General features: G+C 39.8%; 1 protein-coding gene across 1 annotated transcript; it reads left to right on the top strand.

The window, feature by feature from the left end:
* Positions 1-182: 182 nt before the first annotated feature.
* On the top strand, positions 183-27,006 carry LOC306932330 (CD166 antigen homolog A-like). The gene is made up of 16 exons (XM_079514085.1): positions 183-458; positions 17,062-17,168; positions 17,405-17,621; positions 18,565-18,629; positions 19,335-19,422; positions 19,877-20,050; positions 20,207-20,331; positions 20,481-20,613; positions 20,958-21,070; positions 21,510-21,636; positions 21,992-22,113; positions 23,164-23,296; positions 23,715-23,744; positions 24,385-24,499; positions 25,976-26,114; positions 26,362-27,006. Exons 1-15 carry the CDS (start codon positions 401-403, stop codon positions 26,079-26,081), a joined length of 1,713 nt encoding a protein of 570 aa, XP_079370211.1. The 5' UTR covers positions 183-400; the 3' UTR covers positions 26,082-26,114; positions 26,362-27,006.
* The last annotated feature ends 953 nt before the right edge of the window (positions 27,007-27,959 follow it).

Genomic DNA, 27,959 nt, shown 5'->3' with positions numbered 1-27,959 from the left:
CGAGAGAGAATGACAAAGCAAGACAGACAGAATAATGTGGTGACGAGTGTGTTAGTGGGGGGGCAACATAGAAGAGCCAATGGTGCATAGAAGGGGGTTTACAAAAGACGGGGGGTGGATGTTGGGCGGAGTTGCGGAGAGTTGCCTACGCCCTCGTTCGCTGGTGGTGCCCCTCTCTCTCATCTACCTGTTCACTCACTGCCACAGACTACAACACAGACTGTGAAGCACGTTGCCTAAGGAGAACCAAAAGATAACTAACTGAATTCGTTCCACCGAGATATTAAAGTTCGAAGGAACGGTAAAGTATATTAAAGACAACAACAACTAAAAGGATCGCTGCTCCAACGTCTGCTGAAAATCATTTAAACTGAGAGAAGCATCTGAGACACTTGCGAGGATGCACTTGTTGTCTGCCAGCTGCGTGGGTGCCCTCATCATCGCTGTTATCTGCCAAGGTAGGCTTTGTCTTCATAACCATTCTGAATCATATTTATTTTGTTTTAATTGTGTGTAGGCTACTTTTGTGCAAAAATATAACGGTTTTGCTGCAAAACAATACATTTATGAAACTTAATTGCGTGCCATTCTGTAACCATGTTCATTTATTTAGAGCATTTTGTTTTAGTTTTTTGTGTGTTTTTTTGTATAGAAAAACAATCAATATATGGTACGAAACCACTCATGGGTGTGTATCTCGTTAATTAGCTTAAAGTAACGGTACGAGACGAGATGAGTTATAGCCTAATTATTCCATTTCCCACTATAAAAAAACGCAAGCGGAGTTTGAACATTCACAACGAGTGTTTATAAATCGAATATTTAACACGAGATAAAATATGTTACTCGTGCCACCTGTCTGTCTCTGGCCCCCAGAGAGAAGACAGGTTTCCTTTCGATAGTCATCACACGTGCTATGCTGTGATTCTGTACGGTGGTTCTTTTCTGACTTTAAATGGAGCACAGATTGAGAGGGAACTGCGGGAGAGATTCAGTTGGGGGTTTCAGTTTCCATTTGGAATATAAGACTTTAGCCTGAGGTATAGGCCTACTTCTAAGTTCGTATAGTGTTTAGCTGTTAGTAATAGCTGTTTTTCCCCATAGTAATATGCCTATATCTATCAGACCTCTATAATGGCTGATGGCTCTCTAGAGTTTGTATGATTTGTGACTTGAAAATAGGTCTGTGATGATTTCTAATCATTGGTATTTAAATGTATTTTGCATGGACTGTGCATTGCTGTTGCAGTCACGAAAACATTATTTTCAGGCCAATGTGTAAGAGTAGCCTATACCTATGCTACTTAGCTCGACCATTGAGCTGCTCACCACTCCCATTAGAATGCTCTTATTTATTTTAGAGCATCACTTGTCCCCTGACTGACACCTCATTATATGACAGTGGTGCCTGTCATTGTAAATGAACACAGTGCCTGCCACACCTGTCACTCAAGCTCAGACATTGTAATAGGAAACAAGAATGTAATTTTTATGAGTTTTACGGTGCTGTTATGCTGGAGTGTTGCCCTGTGAGATGGTAGAAATTCAGTAGGATAATGAGGACAGATTTTACGGCCTTAACACCAGCACACGAGTAGGCTATTCAGGGTGTGCTTGCTTACAAAAGAGATGGCCAGTTACAGTCACCAGCCCTCATATTTGAGTCACCATTGCTTATCTAATTAAGTTGCTGAAAACAATAACACAAACATTATGTTTTTTTTAATTCAATTGAATAGTGCTGTCTTGTGTGGTTTATTGGTGGAGATTCACAATGTAAGCTGTATCACATGGTTAAAAAAGAAGAAGATGCCTTTTATCTCATTCTCTAAAAAGCAACAGCTCCTCAGGCTTTAAACACTGAAGACTGACCCTTGGGCAAGCCTGATAGTATTGAAAAACCAGGCCTTGGCTGAAAGGCTTTGAGAACAAATAGTCTGGAAAGATGCATCTGGTTTTTGTTCCCTCCTTACTCCCCTCCCCCACCATCACCCCTCCTGAATAGACAGCACTCAGTGTCACAGCTGGTATTTCCCGTCAAGTGAGCGCGGGGCTCTCTCCTTCTGCTAATGGATTAAACTGGCCTCCGTGCTCTGATGAGGGCAGGGTCACCCGCGTTCACCTGAGATAGATTGAGCATCCCTTCTTTTCATCTGTAACTAGCTCCTGTCCAGGCTTGACATGTGGTTGTTGTTGTAATAATAATGCACAGGATGGAAGGGCTTATTTGTATGCTTGGTTTGCATGTGGGATTTGTACGATGGTGTGTGCCTGCGCATGCCTTGTCTTGTCTTGTTTGTAGTCATGCTTCTCTTGATGTTTTAAAGATGTTTGTGGTTGTCATGACACAACAAAAACATGATTGATTTCTTTTCACTTTGAAAGTATTGTATCTCTGCATGCAATATAGCCGCATCCCAATGCAAAGCACGAAATGCTGCATCCGTGTTTGGGGCTGTCAAGTAAATTCTACATCATGAAAACAGAACAAAATGTCTGTATTTTCAGTTGTTAGCAGACAAGCAGCCTATTCTTGTTCTAGGTAATTCAGATGCTTTTAATAAATGGCCAGGTGCAATTTCAAATAAATCAGTGAAATTACATTAAGATATCTGTAAACACACAGAAGTGCGTATGAAGGTCAATAGGTCAAGTTCATTATAGATTATGTTATCATACACCTATGGTTATTGATTAGATTGTATTGTATTTTGATTCTAAGTCTCATTTTTGGGTCTTTTAGGGTCCCTTCTTATTATCAACAAGGATATAACACCCATACAAACTGGAAATAATTGCACTTCACTTTGCCTAAACACTTTTGACAAACGTCAGGGACAACAACATTCCACCGAGTTCAGTGTCAGTGACTTATATTATTTAATTATATATTGAATGTTGATTAGGTTGATCAGCTGATTAGGACAGAGAGTGAGCTTTAGGTGAATGAGCCCACATTTTGTGTGCTGTTCAAGGCTTAATCAGACTAAATCAGACTAAATCAGACTAATATATAGACTTCAAGACTTGATATAAAACATTAAACTATAAAAGTAAAAGTGTCTGTGGTAGAAAATATGAGTTTGATTTATATCTGCCCCACAAAGTGGCAAAAATAAATCAACAAACAAATCTGGTATGCAGATACTTATTGGCTTTATCTATTGTAACATTTAAAAACGTAAGAACTTGAGTTCTTATCTCCAGTATTTACACTGTCCTGCCATGTATTTACATTGTAATATCTGACTGGGAAAAAAAATCAAAAAATAGCCTAGCCTAGCCTAACTGGGCCAATCTCTGAAGGAACAAATGGTACAAATCAACATAGTGCTGGTTGAGCAATATAACAGGCTAGATTTAGAAAGAGCCTAACGTTATAGACTGCTTTATTAGGTATTCCATGCCTTTACCCCTGGGGTTAAGATTAATGGTGTCATATGGGGTAATGGTCCCAGCATGAGACAGGAACAGGTGGATATAGTGGTGCCTTTCTCGAGCCTTGTGATGAGGGACAGTGTTAATGATTCCTATCTGTTTTCAGTTATTAGCAGACAAGAAGTATGTTCTTGTTCTATGCAATTAAGATAAGTGCTGCTAGAAGGGACATGATATATTCAACCTTTTCATAGCGCTTTTTTTTTACACAATATTGCTATTACCACGAGTCACGGGTAAGAGCGACAATGTCTGCCTCCGATAACACAATAAATCATCCAAGATTAGTTAACCATGGTCTAATATCACTATATACATCTTTAACTGGATTACTTTAATGAATAATAATAAATAAAATGTGGGAGAATATAATTGATTAAAACTATATATATGTTTTGAGCTTATTGTGTCTTTGCTAAGATCAGTGAAACAGCAGTAAGGGAATTAATATTCCCATGATATGCACATACAGTGCATAGATTTGATTTGCTGTTCCAAGAGAAAATACAATTTCTCGTGTCGTGAAATATCTTTTTGTCCACATCATCATGTGACAATGCGTTACTCTGGGAATCAGTGTAATTGCAGCAATTAAACACCCTACATTTCACTTGAATTTTGGTGATTGGCTTGTCCTGCTATCAAGTAAGGCTGGGAGATAGCTAGGCTACATATGTCTTTATAATCACGACTAGAATTGCCTGTTCTATCATTACAATTTTCATTCATGTTAAGATATGCATCTGGTATGACTTTCTGCTCATTTGAAATTACTTTCTTGACTAAAGATTCTAGCTTCTGGCTTTCTCTTCCCCATTGTTTGTTTCCCTCCATTTCTCTCTTATTCAAATACAGCATCTTTGCAATGCCATGCAAAATAAGGCTTTGTCATCCAAAGGGTGGACCCCCAAAAAGTTGCAATGTATCAACGAAGTGAAAGGCATGACAACAGGGTAGAGTTGGCCGTGCCCTATGCAGTAGCAATCCCTTTTTTATGCGGAAATTCCCCCATTGAAATGCATGAACATATCTTTAGTTTTGGTGAAATCGGTCAACCCTTGTATTTGGGACAACAGTGAGGTTGTTTCTCTCTTTTGTCATTAATACAACCCCTGGCTTTCACTGGGTTCCTGGGGACTGTATTGTGAAGCAAGTTCTTTTTAAACAAATGTCTTTAGATAGTGATTTCTTCTTTCTGCTCTTCTCTTTGTCATGAATATGGAGGAGCATGCACCCCTAGGAGAGGGCATAATATATCCACTGCTTGTCCTCACACTTAACATGCGCAACCCTACAGTAGCAGAAGTGTCTCTCCCATGAGAAAAACTAACAGTCACACCTATCTTCCTCTATCTTTGTTAGATTTTTTTCAATTGTAGTAGTCGTTACTCTGCTTTAATTAATAGTGTGACAGCAAGCCATTAATTGTGGTGGCAATATGACCCCTGGGACTTCTATTCCAGTGGAAAAATGCTTTGTGACACATGCGCATGAAAATAAAAAGAGAAGAGGGGCGGATGCTTAAGTTGGTCTTTGTTCTTATGAGTCATAGTAATGAATTTCTCTTTTCATTACAATGAGCCATCTATTTGAAAAGAGACAATACAGTAATGGGGTCCCATCACTGGGAGCCCATATTACCCCATGGGAGCCTCAGTGGCAAGGTCTCTTTCTGACCAATAAAAAGGTCAACTGTCACACCCATAAAATTTAAGCCTACACTCCCCATAAAGCCATTATTTCTACCTATTTACAAGAGCAGAATAGGTTTGGCTTGCTATTTTGTCAGCCCCCTTTTTTTAACTTGGCTTTTTAATTTATGGTAGACTGTTGAATTGACATGGCTTTTGTTCAAAAGGTGAGAAATTCAAACCTTATGAAACGATATGCAATTTCTTCATTCCATTGATTCCTGAATGGACCTCTGTTAGGCCAAAGGGTGTTTGACTGGAATCTCTATTCACTGAAACCCTGTTTTGCAATGCTTCCGTCATCAGTCTTCTTTCTGTAGCCGTTTGCCTTCAGGGCTCAACAGAACAGTTTTGTGTCTGCATTTGACCTCAGTATCCTCTGGTCATTTTAAAAGCTGCTTCTTTGTGTTCTACTGATGCCCCTCATCCATCCTTTGGACAATGCAGCAGGCTGCGCTCAGTGGTGCCTGAAGCCATCTATGATTCCTTGCTTCGACTGTTGAACTTGTTGGAGGAGACACAAGTTCTCATTCAGAGAGTGCTTGACTCACTTTCATAAGGCACACTCAATCTTATACATTTTTGCTGTTATGTCATACTCAGGTCTATTTGCTCTTATGTCATACCGTAAGAGTAAAATGCCTGCCATCGTACCATGTAAATAAGTATGGTCAATTTCTGAAGTTAAAGTTGTATGAAGCATGTTCATAGATGGACAATCTTTGGCCGAATTGGTTTGGGAGGTGGTGGTTTAGAAACTAACCTTGAAGCGTTCTGAGAGGTTCAAAAGTTACTTCTGAGGAAACAGGTGCCATGTCTCATACCTCAGAGACCTTCTGATGTTTTCTAAAGAGGTAGATTTATTACCTTGATTTAAAGGTGTCCCTGACTGGAGTTCAAAAAGCTGCATAATGTTTAGATTTTGCCCGTTGCATATTCACAGAGGCCATGAACCCAGAGACTGGAATGTACAGTATGATAATAACAGGTTAAAGAAGACTTTTGCCATTCTTTGAAGCTGTTCTGAATTTTTCTTACTAAATGATATACTTCATACAAAACAGTTGTCCTTTTGAGCTCAAAACATTGTCACGTTACATCTCAGAGCAGCTAGGTATGAAGGACATACCCCATAATGGGATGAATACATTGTAATGTATAGTGCTATTTGTAGCAAAAGGCCGATGCACACCTCAAAAGGCTAGTGACAGGTGCGTAGGGCAATAGAGCATATATTGAAAAGGGTATCTTTGAAAAACAAAGAAGAGCTCCCGCACACTGTCAGACACGTTTGCCAAAAATGTTGCTCTTTATTGGGTCAACGTTTCTGTCGCTTAGACCTTCATCAGGACAGACCAGGACAGGTCTCTGACAGTGTGCGGGACCTCTTCTTTGTTTTTCAAAGATACCCTTTTTAATGTAGTGCTCTTAAAAATGTCTTACAGGGCCGTCACTGATTAGGAAGAATTTAAGAAATGTAATTCTCACAACTTAATATGGTATTGTATTATTATTAACAACTACTAAGGTGTCTGCACTGGTATCTATGTGGAATCTATTCATATTCAAAGACGTCATTTTACACTGTAATTATGCTGCTGGAAACATCTCCAGGCGTAGCCAAAGCTGATCAGAGACACTCACCACCCCAGCCACAACCTGATCATGCTGATGCGGTCAGGCAGGCAATACCGCTATATCAAAAAACAAACTTAACGACAAAAAGAACAGCTTCCATGACAAGACCATTAAGCAACTCAACTGGTCCTGAATGTCACCATGACAGTCTTGGTGTCACATGTCCATCCATGTATGATTGTAAATACGGTATATAACCGTGAAGTGTGAACACATAATATACTCCTTTCCGCTCACATTATGATATCTGATGAGTGATATATCTTACTTTCACAAGAGACTGTGTGCAATATCTAGTTTATTTGATTAAACACAATATGTATATTAAATATAGCCTACTATAAGTTATATTATAGTAAGTATACATTTACCATAACAATACTTTTATACAGTGATATTGTTTTGTTATTTTCTGCAGTGGAAGCTTGAATGGAAAATAATTTCACACCTGTACTGTAAACTTGTGATGTGACAATACATGACAGTAAGTTAAAGATGATTATTAGCTTGTGGATGTGTGAGGTATTTATCACCAGTTGGTGATCTGCTAACTATTCTACTGTTCCACTGTCAGGCTTGTAATTAGGGTGAGACTCTCAAGTAGCCCTGAAATGACATTTTCCCTCCATTTCTTTTAAGCAGAATCTCTTGGCATCATCAGATAATGGAGTGGTAATAAAACAGAGCAGGAATGCCATTTTATAGTAGACTCATAAACACATTCTGCTACCTGGGCACTTGTAAAATAAATGTTGGTATTATCTTTTTTAATGCAAGCCTAGTGTATAGATGGGTGTGTTACAGTATATGCGCCAACCATTTTTATTTGGAGTGATTTCCATTATCCATGATTAGATTATTCAGTTTTCACTGCTCATTTTTATCACACAACAAATATAATATAAAATATAATTTCTTAATATAGTGATTGTGATTTAATTGAACTCACTGCAAGAAATGTCACAGATAAATGTAAGATTGGTTTTGTCTCTGTGGGGGGTAAAATTAATGATGGTAACGTTATGGCATTTCCAGGCATTTTCTTAGGACATCTTAAGATGACTTATCTGGTGCTTGAGGGCAGGCTGAAGCATGTTCACCTATAAACCCAGCTGGCACCACACAAATGCTAATGACTTCTCCAGTAATCTCTTTCAGCCATCAGACATCACTCAGTGTATTGCTTAATGTGTGTTTTTTTTTAAATTATTTTAAATATATGTATTTCTATTTACAGACACTACTCAGCCACACGCATGCACGCACGCACGCACGTACGTGCATGCACACACACATGCATGCACGCACGCGCGCGCACGCACGTGCGCGCACGCGCGCGCGCACGCACGCACGCACGCACGCACGCACGCACGCACGCACGCACGCACACACACACACACACACATTATTATGTAATGCATTTATTGTATTGTATCAGCAGTTATGAAATAGATCATTCCTTCATTGAAAGTGTCAAGTGATGACAACAGTGTCAGCACATTTCTTTAGAAGTTACTCTGAAAAGTTTGCTGACTGTCTGGTAATGATGAAGGCGGTATTCTGCACAGAATGTTCCTGTGGAACATTTTGGTCCCAAGATCACTATGGCCACATCCAATTTGGCAGTATAAAAAAGATTGTTCTGATACATATTCATGCAAGCTCTTTCTTTACACAAATTCATCTTTCAAAATCTTAAACAATGCCTGTGGTGAGAGTTCAGGCTAGTTAAAGCTAGGAAAAGAAAAGGGGGAAAAAAAGTTCACAGATCGTATTCAATAATATGAAGTTATGCAGAATATGTTGTTTAAACAGGACATACATCATTATTTGTGTTTGTCCTTGATTTATTACCAACAACAATCACAGCCTCTTGATAATACAAACCACGGTGTTAGCCTTATTGGAATGGGAGAACCAAGGCCTATCCTGTCTCACAGTGAAGGGGTTAGAAGGTCAGCCTTGTTATGACTGCACAAGCAGCACAACAACAAACTGATCTCTTTGCACAACTAATGTGAAAACATCAGTGCAAGACTATGGTAATTACTGGAGATGGAAGCAATGCCATCTGTTGGACAAATGAGGATTTGTCCCTATTTGTCTAGGCATACATTATGTAGACAGTAAAGAGTAAAGTAGTCCATTATTATTTTGGATTGGGAAAATATTAGTCAGCTTCAGTTCATACACCATTTAATGAAGCACTTTCAGATCAATAGAAGGACGCTGTTTTGTTTACCCACAGAAAAAAACGATGAGACTCAGACCACTACATAATTTCTCTCTCCACATTGTTGGTCACGATTGCAGGCTGCTTGCCCATTATGTACTAAAGGCTCCATTTACCCTAAACAGAGTCGTGTGTTATGGCAAGTTTGATTGGTATCTGTCTGCAACCACAATATAACTATACAGATAGGATAAAAGTGGGCCCTCTGGGACCTGCGGAATGCAATGTTCAAAGCTTTTGTTTTGTGGGAGTTTAAAGTGGGGGTAGGGATAACAATGCAGGGCGCATCTACAGGGAGGGAATGCCTCAAGTTGTGACCCAGAGGCAGATCAGGTACTTCAAACCAAGGGTTGAAGTTGTAAATAGCAAAATCAAATCATTAGTCATCATCTCGGCTGTTTTAAAGCACAATTATGTGTGTGTGTGTGTGTGTATGTGTGTATGTGTGTGTGTGTGTGTGTGTGTGTGTGTGTGTGTGTGTGCGCGCGTGCTTACATGCGTGCGTGAGTGTGCGTGCGTGCGTGCGTGCGTGCGTGCGTGCGTGCGTGTGTGCGTGCGTGCGTGTGTGTGTTGTACCTGTCACGTTTCTCTCCTTGGAGCCGGCATGCTTTGAAGGGCCCTCGTAACAAACCTGAACTGAATGGGAAAACAATTTCCAGTCTACCATCAGTGGGATGACACTGACTGACCTCAGAAATTGTTCAATTTCTGCTTTGCTTGCATGTTTGGCGGCTCCTTGGACAAGGGAGGACAGGTAGTTTTATGGGTAAAGACAAACGGACACCTCCTGTCTGATGCAATTCCTTTTGGAGAGACATGTCGAAAAGAGTAATGCTTTGATGTCAAGAATGTATTGTAGCCTATACTTCAGGGACATTCTGAAGCTGCTTCACAATTCTGATGAACAGGCACAAATATATTGGTGACATGTAGATTAGACACTTATAAACTTAAAAATGCTATGGCCTTATCTGCCTGCCTGCCTGCCTGCCTGCTTGCCTGCCTGTCTGTCTGTCTGTCTGTCTGTCTGTTACTAGGATATCTCGAGCAGTTATGAACAGATTTGCACCAAACCTGTTGGAGATGTTCGCCCTGGGTGAAACAAGAGATTATTAACTTGTCATGCCAATTGTCCGAACGGGGGAGTGACAGTGGGCAGACAAACCTTAATTTGAATACATTGACTTACAGTAAATGTGTTAAAAGCACAGGTTGTACATTTTAAGTTCAAACTATATCATTTTCACCAGCAAGCTCTACCCCTCAAGAATCAATGTTTAGGAATCATTCAGGTACTTTATTTATTTTAAGAAAAATACCTGACATCCCAGGTGTAAATGAAACAAAATGTAACCTACTGTTGAACTTCAGAATCTCCAGAATATTGGAAACTGGAACAGAGACTGCAGGATGGTATTTATAGAATACAAGCTGTCATTCATGGGAACCCTGCCTGCATTTGTCCTCAAATATATTCTTGAGTAGTCTCCAACAGAGTTGTAGTATAAACACACTCAAGTTGCTAGTGTAAAAAAAAGTTAAAAAAAAACATAAATATATTTCATTTAAAAGTCCAGATACTGTACATTTTTTATTCCACCATAATATTTACAGCAGAAAATAATTTACCTTTTTGGTCTTAATCTTAAGTAATGGCAATGGCATGAACTCCAGTTGTGTTACATGTATTACATGTGTGTTATTTACACCAATTAGGTTAATTTGTGTAATGTCTGTGTAGCATGGTAATCACTGTGGAATCAATGCAAAGCTTTGCCACTTTCAATAGGCAGGAATTATTCACCCAGTACGGTGCTGCCCCCCCCCCCCCCCCCCCCCCCCTAGTACTTTTTTGTATGTTTTAAAATAGTAAAAAAAATATAATTTTGGGGCTAAATTAAGTATAGGCTAAGTATGTCCTATTGAAATGTATGTATCTGAATAACATGGTCAAGACAACATTAGGCTTGCATAGCCTTTAGGATATATGTTGAGTTTTGCGAAAGTACATTTAATTGCTTCCTGTACAATACTGTGCATAACCCACATAGACCACTGTGTGAGGTAATCCAGGCTCTTACGGAGGCAGCAGGCAGGGTGAAGTCACTGCCAAAGCCAGGAGCTTTGAATTTGATTAGGAGTTAATGGACCAATGGGGAGCAGTATGGCCGTGCTTTGTTAATGGCCTAATGTTAGGCTTAATGGCAGGCCGTTAATGGGAGATGCTGGTAGATATCATTGCTGTTGGAAGAAACCTTGTATCTCATATTTTAACAGTTTTAATGTTTTTTTTTCATAAATGAATGCCCCAAAAAATTACAATCTACAAGCTCTCAATGCGTCGCAATGTTTTGCGCTGTGAGTCTTGTGAAAAAATAGCCACGATGCTGAAAGTTTATTTAAGAAACCAACGTTTTGACCTGTAAGGTCTTCTTCAGGGAATCAAGTGAGTCTTGTGACCTGCTATTTTCACTATTTTTGAAACATCTGAATAAATTTGAATAAATGTATTCTGTTTTGGGGTTTTGTAGATATTTAACAAATAATAACTCCATTGGAGCCATTGGATCGCAGGTTATTTTTTTTCCATTTCCTGAAAAGTTAATGTTTTGGACATACATGGTTTCTGCTGGACAGCGGCGATATATAGGCTCAGGACTGTATGTTCTCTCCCAACTTGCTTACAGGCATTTCTTAACCACTCCTCCCCTAGGGTCGCCTGGCCTACGCCCCTCAAATACATAATTCACAACATAATGGACGTGATTTCTGAGTGCACTTATAGCCACTATCCCTCCAGAAGGCTGCTGTCTGTAAAAGCAGTCGGTTGCCGTACCCTTACATCGGCTGAAGCAATTTATGACATTTTAAGAGGTTTTCAGGGAAGTAATTTGTTTGAATGTATAGAAGAGCAGATTTGAAAGACTAATGATCATGCCACAAGATCAATTTCAGGCTAACCTTATGACCAGTCAATTTAGAGTTACCATTACTGTCCTCATAATATATGCATCATCTCTTCCTGACTGCTAATGACATTTGCATAACAAACTCACCTTCTAATATTTTCCACCATGTCCACTTTAAAGTGAACACATTGTGGTGTCAGTGTCAGCAGCTTTAAAGTAAACCCTATGTTTTGTGATGAAGTGCAGAATGCAAAGAAAGACAGTAGAATATCATTTATTAAAATAAATTGCTTGGCCATTAAAATCTTATCTTAATGAGATATTAAATATATTGGTAAAATTACTGCATCTTTGTACTGCTCTGTGTTATTTCAGAGCTTCGGTGTTGTTGGGAGCAGTTAACAGCAAATTTTGTTTATTTTGTTCTTATGTTCTATCATTGAATGTGACTGTGTGCATGGCTTTCTCGGCAGAAAGCGGTAGAATGAATTACAAACAAACTGCACAGACTGCTGTGTTGTTTTCTTCATTAAGAAATGTTCTTGGAGTCTGGACCCTGTGGAAGGTTTATGTCTATACTTTTCTGCAGTCAGACGAGTTTTCTTTTTTAAATGCATAGGTTTGTTGTGAATCAGAATAAACTTTATTGTTATATTACAGTTTTACAGGTGTAAAACAGTAGGTGCAATTAGTTTTTTTAATTGAGTGAAACAAAGCAGTTGAAGTGGTACACTCATATCTCTGATGCAACTGTGTTGACATACCAATGTTTAATACCAAACTTGCAAATTGGCTTCACTGTTCATTCAGACACCTAATTCGTCCAAGTGTGCCCCTTTGTATCAGTTTGAATCCCCCTGAGACAAAACAATTGAACAGTCTCGTCGCTCTGTCCTTGTTGAGTCCTGCTCTCCTTTGTTTCCTGAGTCTCGCACATCCCCTGAAAGAGCGGTAGAAACAGAAATCTAATCCTAAATCTACAAGCCTGAACAGGTATGGAAGCCTCTTCAGGACATGTCTTACATCAAGGAACACTGAGCCACTATTTCCGCCATGAGGCCACAATAGAAGTCTGACAGGTGGGACTGCAGGCTATGTTTTAACTACTGCTGTTGTCTGGAGGAGGAGTGGCTGTGGGAGCAGTTAAGAGCAGGTTTATATTTGCGGATGTGTTTGGCTGTGTTTTACCACTTTACCATTCCTGTAAAATATAAAAATGAAGAAAAAGAGGCGGTAAAAGGAATTCATATTGAATATTGATTTGAATTCAGAGCTCAGGGTGGGTTTTCATTATGGGAAGAAAAATAACTCTCTTCCATCAGTGATGGAAGAGTGTGTTAATATACCACATGAAGACTCTATTTTCTATTTTGACATAATGGAAAAGAGGAAGAGCCATTGTGCATAATTATATCCACTTAAAAATATGGTTTCAACACTATAGTTAGCTTTCACTCTTTTAGCTTTCATCCTCCACAGACTAATTAACCAAACCCTTGGCTCAGAGTAGTTTTAGAAAAAGTAAGTTTAAGCCTATGTTTTCCTGCCCATTTGGGTTGTCTTTGCTCTGGAGTGTTTAATTATTGACTTAGCTGCACTGACAAAGTCCACACAGCTGGGGCACAATTCCAACCGCAGAGAAAGACTAGCCAGATAAATTTGCCTACATCTCCAATTCAGATGTGATTTATTTGTGCACAACAAGTTCAGTCCATGGCTACCATTTATACTGGCATAATGGAGTGTGATCATATTAATGCATGTTCTCATTATTATTATTATTTTATGTCACACAATCTTTCTAACATTTCACTTTCATGCTGTGACAAAACGTACAATTTATTGCACACAGATCATGCAAGATAATGGGCTGTCTCTAACCTTAGGGGTGCACACGCTTATCCGACATGCGCAAATCACCCGTTGCTCCCGACATGCGTTGATCTGACATGCGTTGCTCCTCTAAAGTTCTATTGCTCGTCAACATTTCGATCTTATTCGATCTTCATCAGGACAAATGTCATCATCTCTGAGTTTCTTGTCATGCTACTATCCTATTTAAAGTGAAAACTGACCAAAAGATAAATAAATAAGCACCATTAATAATAATAAACTACTGTGTTAATGAATTAATTTATACAGAACTGTAGAATATGAAGCCATGGGGAGTGAAGCTTGCATAGAAATAAATTATACTCAGATCTGTCATATGCATATTGGCAGGTGGGGACTGCATTCAGCGAGAAATGAAGAGCAAAAATTATCAGCTGGGAGATGGTGCTCCCATGGCATAGCCTTGGTGGATTGCAGAACAGAAAGACTCCTGTCTGAAACGGATGTTGTAATTATGCTCTCAGTTATCCATCAGTGAGATGATTATAGGCCCTCCCAAGAGAGAAAGACAGATAGACATAGTTAGGTATAGGCACAGAGACAGGCAATCGGCCAGAGAGACAGAGAGATAGACAGGCAATCAGCCAGAGAGACAGAGAGATAGACAGGCAATCAGCCAGAGAGACAGAGAGACATAGACAGGCAATCAGCCAGAGACACAGAGAGATAGACAGGCAATCGGACAGAGAGACAGAGAGACATAGACAGGCAATCAGCCAGAGACACAGAGAGATAGACAGGCAATCGGCCAGAGAGACAGAGAGATAGACAGGCAATCAGCCAGAGACACAGAGAGAGAGACAGGCAATCAGCCAGAGAGCCAGAGAGACATAGACAGGCAATCACCCAAGAGACAGAGACAGATCCCAAGAGACAGAGACAGATCCCAAGAGACAGAGACAGATCCCAAGAGACAGAGACAAACACACAGAGAAATGGAGAGACATAGACGGGAAACGGCGATGATAGACAGGAGAAATGTGTCTGTATAAGCCTTGCCCTTGATTGTGACCTTGGCCTTTTACCTTTTCAACCCATAAGTTAATAACCACCAATTTTCATGAAAAGCCCTTCCATTCCAACCCAGTCTAATGAAATTCTGCCAGACACATATTTTGCTAACAGACAAGCGGAATTGGGTGACATAACCTCCATCCAACTCCATTGTCGGACTAGCAGTTCCAAACACCCCAGTTCTCAACAACAACTTGTATTGAAATGGAAATATGGTCTCAAATGTCAAGCAGTGTGAGTTATAGGCTTATGCACATTGCCATGGCAATATCTTAAATTAACACCATTCAAACTTACAAATTGTATTAGCTTGTGTCTCTAGTTTCTATGCTAATCAAGCCTCTCGCCTATCTGCACCTGGCTGGACCCATCACCAATCTTTTGCATATGAACTGACCAAATAATTCTGCCAAAGCAAAGGAACCTAACTGAAATGTATTTATGCAGACATATTTCCTAAATCTCAACATACCTAGGAGGAAGTAAGTTTGCAAATGAAACACAGCCATACATTGTAAATATCCAGGTATTTGCATTAGATTATTTGTATTATCTTCTTTCTTGTATCATGGGGATTGGGGTCCACCATGTATTGCACAGCCTTTACTTTTATATTTAATCATGGAAATGGGTGTGTTGCACAGAGACAGGAGAGAGAAAGAGAACACAGATGATTTCCCCTGTGGGCTTTGGAGCTGTTTTCTCCCATCCCTCCTTGGGGATACAAGGTACCTTAATCAGGAACATGAAGTGATCTTCTTTGGTGCTTTAGCCTTTCCCACTCTCCTATTAAGTAATGCCATAGCAAGCTGGAAGCAGTACAAGCTCATTTTGCATGCATTTCGAGGATTTGACTTTGACTATAGTTGATGACATCACACCAAACATTCATCACCTGAGCCTAAAGGGTCTATTTGTAACGCTGTAGATGTAACACAAAGTGTGTGTACTACATAGCTGTGTGCCAATGTGTTGTGAGCTTGTAGATCTGCTATATTTCATGTGTTGTCTTTTCTTATCTTGCTCAACATCCTCAACAGACTGTGTAATCATTGGTTCTCAATTTGATATAGCCTACAATAGATTACCAGAGAAAGACCTGATTGGTACACAGGAGACTGAGCACTGTTCAGTGCTCAGTCTCCTGTGTACCAATCAGGTCTGAAGTATTCTCATTTGTCTGTATATGACATTTAAGTAAAAATTAAGTGACGGTAAAGTCAGAAGTTGTCAAAAGTATGGTTAGGTGATATCAAGCAATCTCTATACTGATATTACAGAAAACAATAGTAAAAGAAAATTGTGCACTTCCATTTAAACAAGATTTATATTTATGGCACAGGCACACAGAGCAGATAAATGAACCTCTCATCTTCTGCTCACTCTAATAACCTCATGACAGCCATTTTAATGCTGATGAACTATCATGAAGAGAGAGTATACAAGCGCTCAAACTTTATTCTTTCCTACCATGATCTCCTGCCATGATCTCCTGCTATGACCCCCCCCCCCCCACCCCTCTCTCTACTTCTCTTTCTTGTATTTCTTGGGGAAAAAATGACACGATGGGAACTATGCACACAAACATTCTATATTGTCACTATAGAAGCATTATAGGTTGCTGCCGTTGGTTTGGGTGGTTTGTATTACTTATTAGACTTCAGGTTTGAATACAAAGAGACCAATTTAGTGTCCTCCTCGCTACTGTGCTTCTCTGCAAGCCTTTATTTGCTGTTTTGTTCAATATATTATAACCATAATTTATGGATTACACACTCGGACTGCTGATGAGCTTTGCTTGGATAGGACCACAGTTATGTTACTTTGCAGTATCTTAATCCAGCCAGGTGTTCTCAACCTTTCTGGCTGAGGACCTGTAAATGCTTTGGCCATGTCTCGAGTCCCTGACCAGGGGCTTCTTGAAAGGTTACAGTTTGCGGTTCTATTTACAGTATTCTTTAACGTCAGGCTAATGCCTGGCCGCACTCACACATTAGCTCGCAGCATGTGTCCGCCCCATACACACCCATTAATCTCCCCCTCCCATGAATGGGTGTGTATTGGGCGGACGCGCGCTGCACACAAATGTGTGGCCTCAGACATGTACAAGAGCGCATTCAGTGGAAAAGTCAGTGTTAAACGTGTATTTTTGAGTCAGAAGGTTGTCATGGCTATGGTTAACAGGCTGAGCCCCAGTGACAACGTCAATTTGGTTTTAATTTATCTTTTTTCCTCTCACTTTCAGTGACCAGTTTGGAAACTGTCATCGGCGAATATGGGGAAACACTTGAGGTGCTATGCAACAATGGAGATGCAAATCCAACTGGCCTTTTGATCACTAAATGGAAATACGTAAGTTATTAATTTCTTCATTAATTTATTTGGGGCGAGACAGGTGGTAACTGATACAGTATACCTTGCTATACCTTGTCTGAAACATACAGTCTCTATCTATCTACAATAGAAAATGCAACTGTTCTTACTCATTAACCTACAGTTTAGACTCGAGTTTGCCACTATACTTTTACAGTTTTTCGAACTTAGCCAGCCGAAGAGTAACAAAATGTACAAACTTGATTATTCCACAGGACAAAGGAGAGGGTGTTTCAGGTGACCTAATTGTCAAGCCACAAGACCAGAATGCCTCAGTCATCGCCACTGACAGCTACAAAAGCCGTGTGAGCTTGTCCGGAAACGCCAGTCTACTCATCTCTGAAGTCACCCTCGATGACCAGAAGACTTTCACCTGCATGCTGGTTTCTGGAGAGAATATCAGAGAATACCCTGTTTCTGTGCAGATCCACAGTGAGTAAACAGAACATTAACATATTCTATATTAATTTCTACTCTTAATTTTATTGTCTCCACCAGGCCGAAAGCATGGGGAGAGAGTATGTTTTGCACTCCGTCCGTGTGTGAGTCTGTGTGTGTCCGTCCGTCTGTTAACAGCTAATCTCCGGCACCGTTAACCCGGTCGATGCACACACACTCCCTGGATGCCAACGATGAACCTCTGCCCCAAATTTTCCAGAACGGCCTGTTATAGCACAACCAGGAGGCCGACTTTTGTAAAACACATTTTTTGATATTACTCCTCCAGATTGCAGCATGCAATTTACTTGAAATCTTTCACAGACTTTTCTACTAGGCTGAGGAATATATCCCACCCTTTTCACATTGGCCTGTTATAGCGCCACCAACAGGTGGAGTTTTGCAAAACACATTTTTGGAACAAAATGCCTCAAATCATCCAATTGTCATCGAAGGCATAAGAAGAAATGGCACCTTTTTCACATTGTCCTATTATAGCGCCACCAACCTCACCTGCCCTGGTGGAGACCTGTGCCCCGATGGGCAACAGTTGTTACTGTTTTTTTTGTTTTTTTTTGTCATGAATGTAATTGCACGAATAGTTGATGATATGCATGAATCAGTATAAATAATGAATAGGATGTTACCGGCAGTTTCCCGGCAGTTGCTGCGTGAAGCGGTGACCACGAGATGGATCGGCAGTGGAGTGACATAATCCCCCGGCACATGCCGCCCCTCCCCCCGGCAGCGCCGCGGCTGTTACCAGCAGTTTACTGGCAGTTGCAGCGGCGGAGCTGCCGGTCCTCCCCCCGGCAGTGTCTCATGCCGTTGTCGGATTATGCACTCGCTGCTTCTGGTGTATCTATGTGAAGCGCTTTGAATGAAAGCACTATATAAATGCACCATTTATTGATACTATTTTCAATTTGTATTGCAGAGGCTCCATCCAAGCTGGAGATTGCTGACAAAGCTGAAGAACTAGAGATTGGCAAACTAGTTACGGTAAGATAATAGATAATGATATAATTGCTTATACCTACATTATTCTAAGCAGGAAACCATCAGGGGGGAGTTAAGGCTTCACGAGGCGGAATGATGACTTCTTTGATGTGATTCTCATGAATTAGTTAACAGCAGTATCATCCCACCCCCATATGCCCCCCCCCCCCCCCCAAACCCCACCCGACCCAACCCCCCACGCACGCACGCACGCACGCACGCACGCACGCACGCACGCACGCACACACACACACACACTCTCTCTCTCTAATTAACAGACCCAAAGGAGAGGAGATGCTTTAGTAATGCTTTAGGCATTTCATGGTCTATTGCTTAGTAAAGGAGAGTCCTCGAATTCTATTAATGAACTGAAAGACCTCATTTGGACAGCTGTTTGATTGATTAAAAGGGGCTTAGAGTTATGCTAAAGTTATTCTTTTACATATAAAAAGCAGCTCTCTGGTGGGTAGCTTAGTCAGTAGAGCGAAAGGTCCTGGCCACCACCAACTCAGTATGAGTAGCGCAGCTTGGGTAAGTTGTGTGTTGCACCTCAGCAATCCATCTCCCAGTGGTCCCAGCGCATTGAAAAAGAGAACCTCATTCTTGGCCGATATCAACATTAAGCCACTCTGACAGTCCGACCTTACGTAAATGTATGTATTTTCCATTTTTTCACTATTGTTTCTCTTCTCATTACCTATTCTGCAGTTGGGGCAGTGCCGTGCAGAAGATACCTATCCAGCTGTAAATATTACATGGTTTAAAAACAAGCTACCTCTGGTGGCTGATGGCAAAGGTGTGTATTTCAACCTTATTTATCATTGTAAAGAACTGAACATCTGAGCGAGGTATAACAAATTGGCATTTGACAAGTTTTTGAAGAAATAATATTGTGCTGTTCCAGGCAGACTGTGCTAGGCTTCAGCTATGGATTGCAGTTCCCTTAGTCTGCAGTCAATATGTTGTTCTCATTATACCATTGCTCAATAGAATTGTTACACCTACAGTATGTGTCTGTCCTGTCAAAAGTAGACCAATCACAGCTCATGCAGCAACGTGCACTCGACCCCGGCCTTGAAAGCTTGAACAGTCTGGGAAATATCTGCCAAAGTCAAAGTGAAACTCATGATGAGCATGAAAGTTGGATCATAGTTGAAAATATATGCATTTCCTCATTTTTTGACTGGACCATCGTTATTAGACTCTACAATGCCATATGTATTAATGAGTGCTGTTTGCTTTCGCTTTAGACATCATAATCAATGATTCAGTGCAAGTGGACCCCGAAACCGGCCTGTCAACAACTTCCTCCACACTACAGTACACTGCGGAGAAGGCAGACACAGATGCCCAGTTCACCTGTGTTACCCTGCTCTCTGTGGGAAAAGAGAAAGTCTCTGCTCCAGCGACATTTGCCGTCACCTGTAAGTACACAACTTCTATCCCAACGGCTAAACCCTAGTGTTAATTGATTGAACAGTGTACAAAGAAGAGTGTACAACTGGAGTCTGACTCGTCTGAGTTCAGTCAACACTATGGATTTTACTGTCTAATGACTGCTCTCTGCTGTCCCTCCACAGATCCCACCGAACACATTAGTCTCCAGGTAATGTCTGAAGGGCCTGTTACAGAGGGAGACAACGTGACCCTGAAGTGCACGGCAGATGGAAACCCAGCTCCTACCAGCTTTAACTTTCACATTAAGGTAAGAGATCAACTTTATTCTTCATCTAAAGCTCAAGCAGGTTATAATAACAACAATACACCTCTAAAACGGTAACAACATTGGTTCTCTGTTAATGAAAGCTAAGCTATACTGTGTGATGGCTGACATATACCACTCTGACTTCAAAGGGAGAGTTGGTGAAAGTGGAGAATTCAAACACCTACACGTTGACCGGAGTCACTCGTGATGCCACTGGTGAATACAAGTGCTCTCTTACTGCCGATGCTAAGATTGAAGCCTCAGAGAACATCACAGTCAACTGTAAGTAGTACTGAGTGTTGTTTATTACGTGAATCAAAGATTGGAACGCACTTGGCAAACAATGAATGTAAACATATTCATTGTACTACTGCATTCATTGCCAGTACTAAAACTTTATTCTTTACTAGTCTTATACTTGTTGCCATACATTGTTTCTTTTTTTCTTTTTTTAGTTAGAGTATATACATTTTGGTAAAGCAGTGTTAACAGTGAAACTGTGGTTCAGTTGTGCTTGGGTGATGATGTATTGGACCGGGAGGTTGTAATTTCTACTGCAGGAGTGCTGTAAATGTTTTCCGCAAGGTTCTTAAACAGTCTTTTAATGATGCTGTACTCTCTTTTAGACCTAGAAATGAATTTAAGCCCCTCTGGGAAGATTGTGAAGAGAGCTGGTGAGACCTTGGCTGTGATCCTGCATATTGATGCATCTGAAGTAGCAACGGTGTCCTGGACAAAGGTAAGACTCCTATGTGTAAATCAAAGCACATAATGCAAGTCATAAAGTGTGACAAAGTGTCCCGATATTGGAAAATAATCCCGGCGTTCACTATTCTGGACACATTGTCCTGCATTACCACTGAAAAGAAAGAGAGCCTGTTGTTTACATTTCTTTATACTTTCATGATTGAGGAAAGCAGTAAACAAAAGCTGTGTTGTCAGGTTACTACTTTCTTAGTCTAGTCCAACAAATGGTTGCTACAGGTTGTTTACTGTTACATACAATTGAATATTTCAGGAGTATTGATTTAATATTTACTAGTATTGATAACCAATATTAACAGACATCCACCATCCAAGTATTTTTGGTGGCCATTGTATATACGGTATATGTACAGTATATTTGTGGGTCTAATCTGTTGAAAGTTCTAATTTTTGTATTTTTTAAATTTCATTAGGATAACATTAAGCTTGATGGGGAACCCAAATTTGACGAAGTGGCTTATTCTAACTCTGGTCGCTATGAGTGTGAAGTGACCATCGGAGCTATCAGCCAAAAAGGATCTTTTGAGCTTATTGTCGAAGGTAAGGAATGAGATGCTCCCTAGTCATCTATGATGTAGCATACTTTGTCAGTACTCCAACCACCTTGGGAGGATGCAAAGCTTTTCATACATAAAGTAATAACCTACTAACTAGTCCACAGTCATTCATTCATTCATTCATTCATTCATTCATTCATTCATTCATTCATTCAATTCATTCATTCATTCATCCATTAATTCATTCATTCATTCATTCATTCATTCATTCATTCGTTCGTTTGTATATTGTTGTTTGTTAATGTTGTTCAGTTGAAGTTGAATTGTAATTTGAATCAAGCTTTAGTCTGATGTAGCGTACTGTTGCTCAAGTGGCATGTCGATCTGTCTTCTTGTAGGTGGTGCAGTTATCAAACAGTTGTACAAGCGCTTTGGGGAAGATAAGCAGCATAAGGTCCTTTACTGTGAAGCTGAGGGCTCCCCAAAGCCTGTTGTTACCTGGAGCATCAATGGAACATCGGTAAGCAAATGCTCATCTAAGCACCCCCTAAGAAAACCTTAAATGATCCCTATGACAAAGGTTTCCAACTCTATTGGTCATAGTTATGTTTTCTTTTTTCCTTTACATTTTTGTAGGAAGAACACATTTTAGTGAAATCCAATGCCACATTACCCATAGTATTCAGCTTTAGATGCTGTTACTATTTATAGCAGATAAATGAACTTCAAGTTTGTCACAAGTTAGTTCTCTAACAACATTTCAAGAGTTCTTGAAATTGTTCTGTGAAGGACATCTTAAGCTCAATCCATGTCCCATCTTCAAGCTAACTAGTAACAACTGGCTAAGTTGTTAGCATGAAGATCATTTCTTGTCGGACACTGTTGTGCACGGCTGCACGCATGCGTGCATGTGTGCGTGGACGGATGGTAATGTATGCGTATAAATGTGTACTATTTTCTAATTCAGAATAAATGAATGTACACATGATTAATGCACCCTGAATTGCATTTACAGGGTCAGTCAGTGCATGGTTAACTATATTTTAAAAAGAAAAAGAAAACCTGCATCTTTCTGTGTGATGTAGTGTTCTTTAAAGATTATTCAAAGACATTCAGATCAAATTAAAAGCCAAGTTGTTTACAATGCAAACACATCATCTTCTATTTAGAAGTAGAAATGTTGTTTGCAATTTTCCTTTGTCTACAGTTTTTCCCACTGGCCTTCATCACAAAGGGATACACTCCCCTGAGCCAATGTAAATCTACACTATCCCCTAGTGGGGTGTTGTGGAATAACATTGTATACTACTACCCTGCTTATAAGGGACAACTTAAACATCTTAAAATTACTTAAAATTAGATGTTTTTAAAAGGTTATGTGGACATTGCTGCTAGATGTACACTGTACTGCCAGTACTCAAATTATAATATTGGCCTATAAATGAACATTTGAATGACATTGTATAAACTTGATTGTGGAAGATATTATAATTTCAAGAACATGCCAGGACTCGAGCTCAACTGAACAAATCAAATATTCCAACCTGTGCTTTTCTTTCACCATTTTTAGGCTGATGAGACCCCTTTCATCAATGGGAAGATTACACATACACTCAATGTGGTGCCTACTGCCAATCTCACCGTCTCTTGTTATGTGTACAATGAGCATGGACAAGACTCTAAGGACATAAAGGTGTCAGCCTGTAAGTACAGTGTGGTAGTATGGACCGAAGATCACTGCATCCGTCTGCATGGTGTCTTGACAAAACAGTAATATTTTGACATTTTAAAATTGAATCATGGAATTTTCCTCATATGTTTCCTGCATGCAATCATTTTGGGTACACTCCGTTCTTCAATACAGTATCGCTCTCAGTCTCTGCTGTCTTTCACGCCTGTGTGTAGGACAGCATTTTCCATTCATCTTCCTTCACAATTCATCTTTATATCGGGATGCTGGGCTCTATCCTTTCTCTCTTTGAATCACATTCTTTATGTGCATGCAGGAACAGTCTATAATTTAGTGTAGAGATTCTCATATAGCTTGCAGTTAAACAGTTGTCTGACCAGCAACTGTGTCTCTTCGGTTGGACGTTAATGTTATTTCATATCTGATTTCAGTATTTGAGGAGGTGAGAATGGATAAACAAGGTGAGTTGTAGTGGTCTTCTTACTTGTATGAAAAGGGGCGTAAAGGAGGAGATGTTAGAATTCAGTATGAACAAGCGTCTCATTATTTATGTTGTATGGTTCTCAGTTGAACCCCACCTAGAATAGCCTATCACCACAGTGTCTTTGAACAGTTTGGTATAGGTACTACAGCAGTTGTTTATACATTGCTTTGAAGTATGAAATTACTATACAGCACAGTAGAGTAAGGGGAGTTGAGCTACCAGCATCCTGACAAAATCTCTATATGTTGTCCATATTCCCACTGATAATGAATGAAATAATATATCTTGAGAGATATTTGTTATTAACCACTTTAACCCTTTATATTTTGTTCAAAGTCAAATATTAACCATGACAAGTTGTGAGCTTATAGATCGGCTATTTTTGAATGTTTTCTTCCAAATGTTTGCCCATTATTACATGCCCAGAATCGGAACACTAAGGTTCATGCGGTTAAAGATATAAAGGACATTAACAGCACTAGTATGCCCATTCATTCATGCATTTATTTATTTATGCATATTATTGTTTCTATTCATTTCCCATGATAAATCTCCATTGGAAGGGTTGGGGTATGATGCTGAAAACTCTCTGATGTTTCTATCATATTGTGTTACAGACCAACCATCGGATGACAGTGACCAAACCAAGGTGGTGGTTGGAGTTGTTGTCGGCCTTCTCGTTGCCACTGTGATTGTGGGCTTGGCATACTGGGTTTACACGAAGAAATACAAGTAAGAATCCAAATTAATCAATTCACAAATACATTTGTTTACAGTATACAGTATAACAAGTTTTCAGTGTTGTATACATCTGTGTGAACATAAAGGGCCCGATTCACTAAGGAAATTTACACCCAGGTGTAAATAAAATGACTAAAGGAGGGTGTGTTTTCCATAAGCAAAAACCAACGTGCAATTCACGGAGGGGTGCGTACTGCGTATGTCCCTCATATGTGTGAATCACGGCCGGGTGTATTTTACTTATGGCAGTTGTCGTAAAATCACAGGCGCATTATTGTTCAAGTTCATTTGCATTGCCCCATTTCATGCCACATAAGGCAACAGGAAATATCTAATGTCAGGTGAAAAACGTCATAACCTGCAAAACGCACAGATCTCCAAGATTACAATACGGTGCTCCGCGATGCACCGCATGAACTTGTATATCAGCTTATTTTGGCAAGCGAGTCCCTCTCGCAATGGATAAATGACGGAACATTATAAAGTAAAGACTACTCTCACGTATAATGAGAAAGAAGTTAATTTATATAGAGCTCAACCTCATGACCAAAGGCTAATAAAACTTGGAATGGACATTATATAAGCCCAATTGCTACTAAACAATCGCGAACTTACCGTAGCCGAGGTAAAAGGATGATGCTGGAATATCCGATCGTTTTGATCAGAGCTTTATTGATTACTGAGGTGATTCTGTCCTTTGGATACTCATCATCCACTGTCCCACTAGCCTACATCGAGTAATGGACATGGCATGATTTCGAAGAAAAAGAAAGGGCCGTAATAATCCATAACAGAGCTTTATTGATTACTGAGGGGGAAATATTTTGGCTTAATCACGTTCCTGTCGGAAAAGATAGATTTCATCCACCGTTTCCTCATGAAATGTTAGGACTTATGTATTGTATGTGGCATTCATGTGATCAATATACAGTAGCCTACATTATTATACATTAATAGCATGACACAATGGGGGTGCATCTGCCCAGTGTGCAGCGACATAAGGCATGATAGTCGGAGGAGAGCTGGCTCGAGAGCTGGCTTAAAACTTTGGCTGAGTTGGCCGACACTTGCAAACATGCTGACCTAATAATTCAATAATGTGGGCCGCAGGCTGTGGGGGTATATAAATGTCCTCGAAGTGACTCTTTCAACAAGCATTGAACTGAGCAGAACTGGGACTATTAATTGATCTTAATACATAACACATATACGCAAGCTTTGATCCCTGGTAAATCACCCTGTGGAACTGACGTGAGATTGAGCGGACCGTGTGCCCAAATTCACAGCCCCCAAAAAATTACGAATCCCACACCTAACGTAGGAATGGTCGGAAATGCCGGTATGCTCAATATATGAGCGTAAATTGCTTAGTGAATATGGCCCAAAGTGATGGATTTCCATCAAGTGAACTTAAACATTTTCACATCCAGAAATGTAACTTATGTGATTTGTGAAAAAAAAAAAAAGGCAAGGAACCTGGAAGACTAATGAGAAGGAAGATGGATCATCTGAGGAGGAGAAGAAGCTGGAGGAGAAAGTGGAGGAGAACAGCCAAAAAGCCGAGGAGGTGTAAAGTACCAGGAGTCAGCCAATAGGAATGTGAAAGGTAATGTCGAACACTAGTTCTCAAACCCTTTCTTGTCAAGGACCCCCAAATTGATTTGTATTTGGCTGCGGACCCCCATTTGAAAATGCTTTGTGCCAGGGAGGAAAGCCTGTTATTCCTTCTAAAACTAGCCATGTGATTTGGTTTAGAAAAAAGGAGAAACAAAATAATAATTGTGGTTAAATTTCGGTGTGACCGTGCCCTTAAATGGTTTCCTAAAATGTTTTCTTTTTTCTTTCCCCTACAGTGAACAATTGGAAACAAGAAGCTTTTGCACACTCCTGTGCAGCTCTGTTGAAAATGGGCATACGTTATGAATGGAGATGATTTAGATTTGGATTCAGGGACAATTTCCGCACCCAACACCACATCCAAAAGGTCCCCCTTTCTGAAAAATGAAGGGATATGTGATATACATAACTTGTCTGCACTACTGATACATGCATACATACCAACATGCTTGTTATAAAATATGGTTTCACATTTGCTTGAAGGAATGTGGGAAAATGAAAAAGAAATGCAAGTTTTCTTTTTCCTTTTTTACTTTTTTTTCTCCCGTTGCTGCTAGTAGAATTGCTACTGGACCAGTTGCCTTTGCTGTAAGGATGTATGGCTTCCATTGGCCTATATCTGTCTGTAACCCATAGTGCAGTAGGGTTTTTTGTTTGTTTTTTGTTTTACATCCCTCACAATTGTTACATCTTAGTAATGTGTTACTTCTTGTTGGTTATTCATACAGTATGTCACATTACCACCTATACCTTAAAAGCCCTCACTGTTTTCGGCTATGTTTTGCCTATCCATGAGATGTTGAAATTGAGATGGAATTTGTGAAAGAGCTAAGGGCCGATTCATACTCCTATTTTACCGCTGTTTCGGCGCTGTAGTGCCGAAATGATTTCGGCTCGTCAGAAATTTTCAGTAGCACCAAAGAGCCGACTTTAGGACGGTACCCGAACCTCAAATTACGTCACATTGTAGGCTCTACAGAGCCAAACCGACTTTTATTCGGCTCTAAAATAGGAGTATGAATCGGCCCTAAGGGTATACACTCTTTAGTTGTAGAGGGTCATATGATTTACGGGTTTTCAGGCATGTGTCCCCTGGCCTTATAGGAAGTAGGAGATGTGCCACAGAAATTCTTTGGATGTTATATGATTTTATGTTTGTTCGTACAACATCATCGTATCAGGATCGATTTTACAGGTACTGAATTCACTGTGTGTTACACCATGTAGCTTTGATATAGCCATTACTGTAAATGACAGGTATATTCTCAAAATAAATAAATAATAATAATAATAAAATAAAGCATAACAAACCATTTTAGTAGCATTAAGAAATGTTTATGAATTGACTGTATGTTATTGTCAGCCAACACTGCTTCCAGTGATTGAAGATGAAGCTTGATAGCTTAAGAAGTTAATTTGAAAATAGATTTGCAATATAGACAGGTTCACGTATTCTTTTGAAAATATACCTGTTAAGTACATGTTTCAGTTTGCAATGTGATCTATGGTTTATGTTTTCTTTGTGTACAATCAGATGTTAAATACTCAGCTGGACACTTCAATTTTGGCAAGGGTTATCCGTGAGCATTTATGAAATCTCAAAAGCCTATATCACACCTGGATGTAATTGTAAACAATGTGACTTTATTTTTGTCTTTGCTATTTATACTGTTCAATATTATAAATAAACTGTCAAACAATGTCTTAGGTTAAAACAATTGGTAACAATTACTGACTTTATAGAAACAAGTTTCGGAGTCATTTGTAGGGCACTCAGCTTCTGGTTGATTTCCAATTCAATGTGTGATATCTTTAGATTGACAAGCTGCCGATT

Source organism: Electrona antarctica (genome assembly GCF_951216825.1).
Source record: "Electrona antarctica genome assembly, chromosome: 11".
Classification (NCBI taxonomy): Eukaryota; Metazoa; Chordata; class Actinopteri; order Myctophiformes; family Myctophidae; genus Electrona; species Electrona antarctica.
This window is presented reverse-complemented; position numbering and strand designations above follow the sequence as displayed.

Excerpts from the sequence above, each read along its gene's own strand:
- LOC306932330 (XM_079514085.1), top strand. The coding sequence starts at position 401 with ATGCACTTGTTGTCTGCCAGCTGCGTGGGTGCCCTCATCATCGCTGTT. Across the intron at positions 17,169-17,404 it reads TGATCACTAAATGGAAATAC|GACAAAGGAGAGGGTGTTTC; the intron begins GTAAGTTATTAA and ends ATTATTCCACAG. Across the intron at positions 20,614-20,957 it reads AGAGAACATCACAGTCAACT|ACCTAGAAATGAATTTAAGC; the intron begins GTAAGTAGTACT and ends ACTCTCTTTTAG.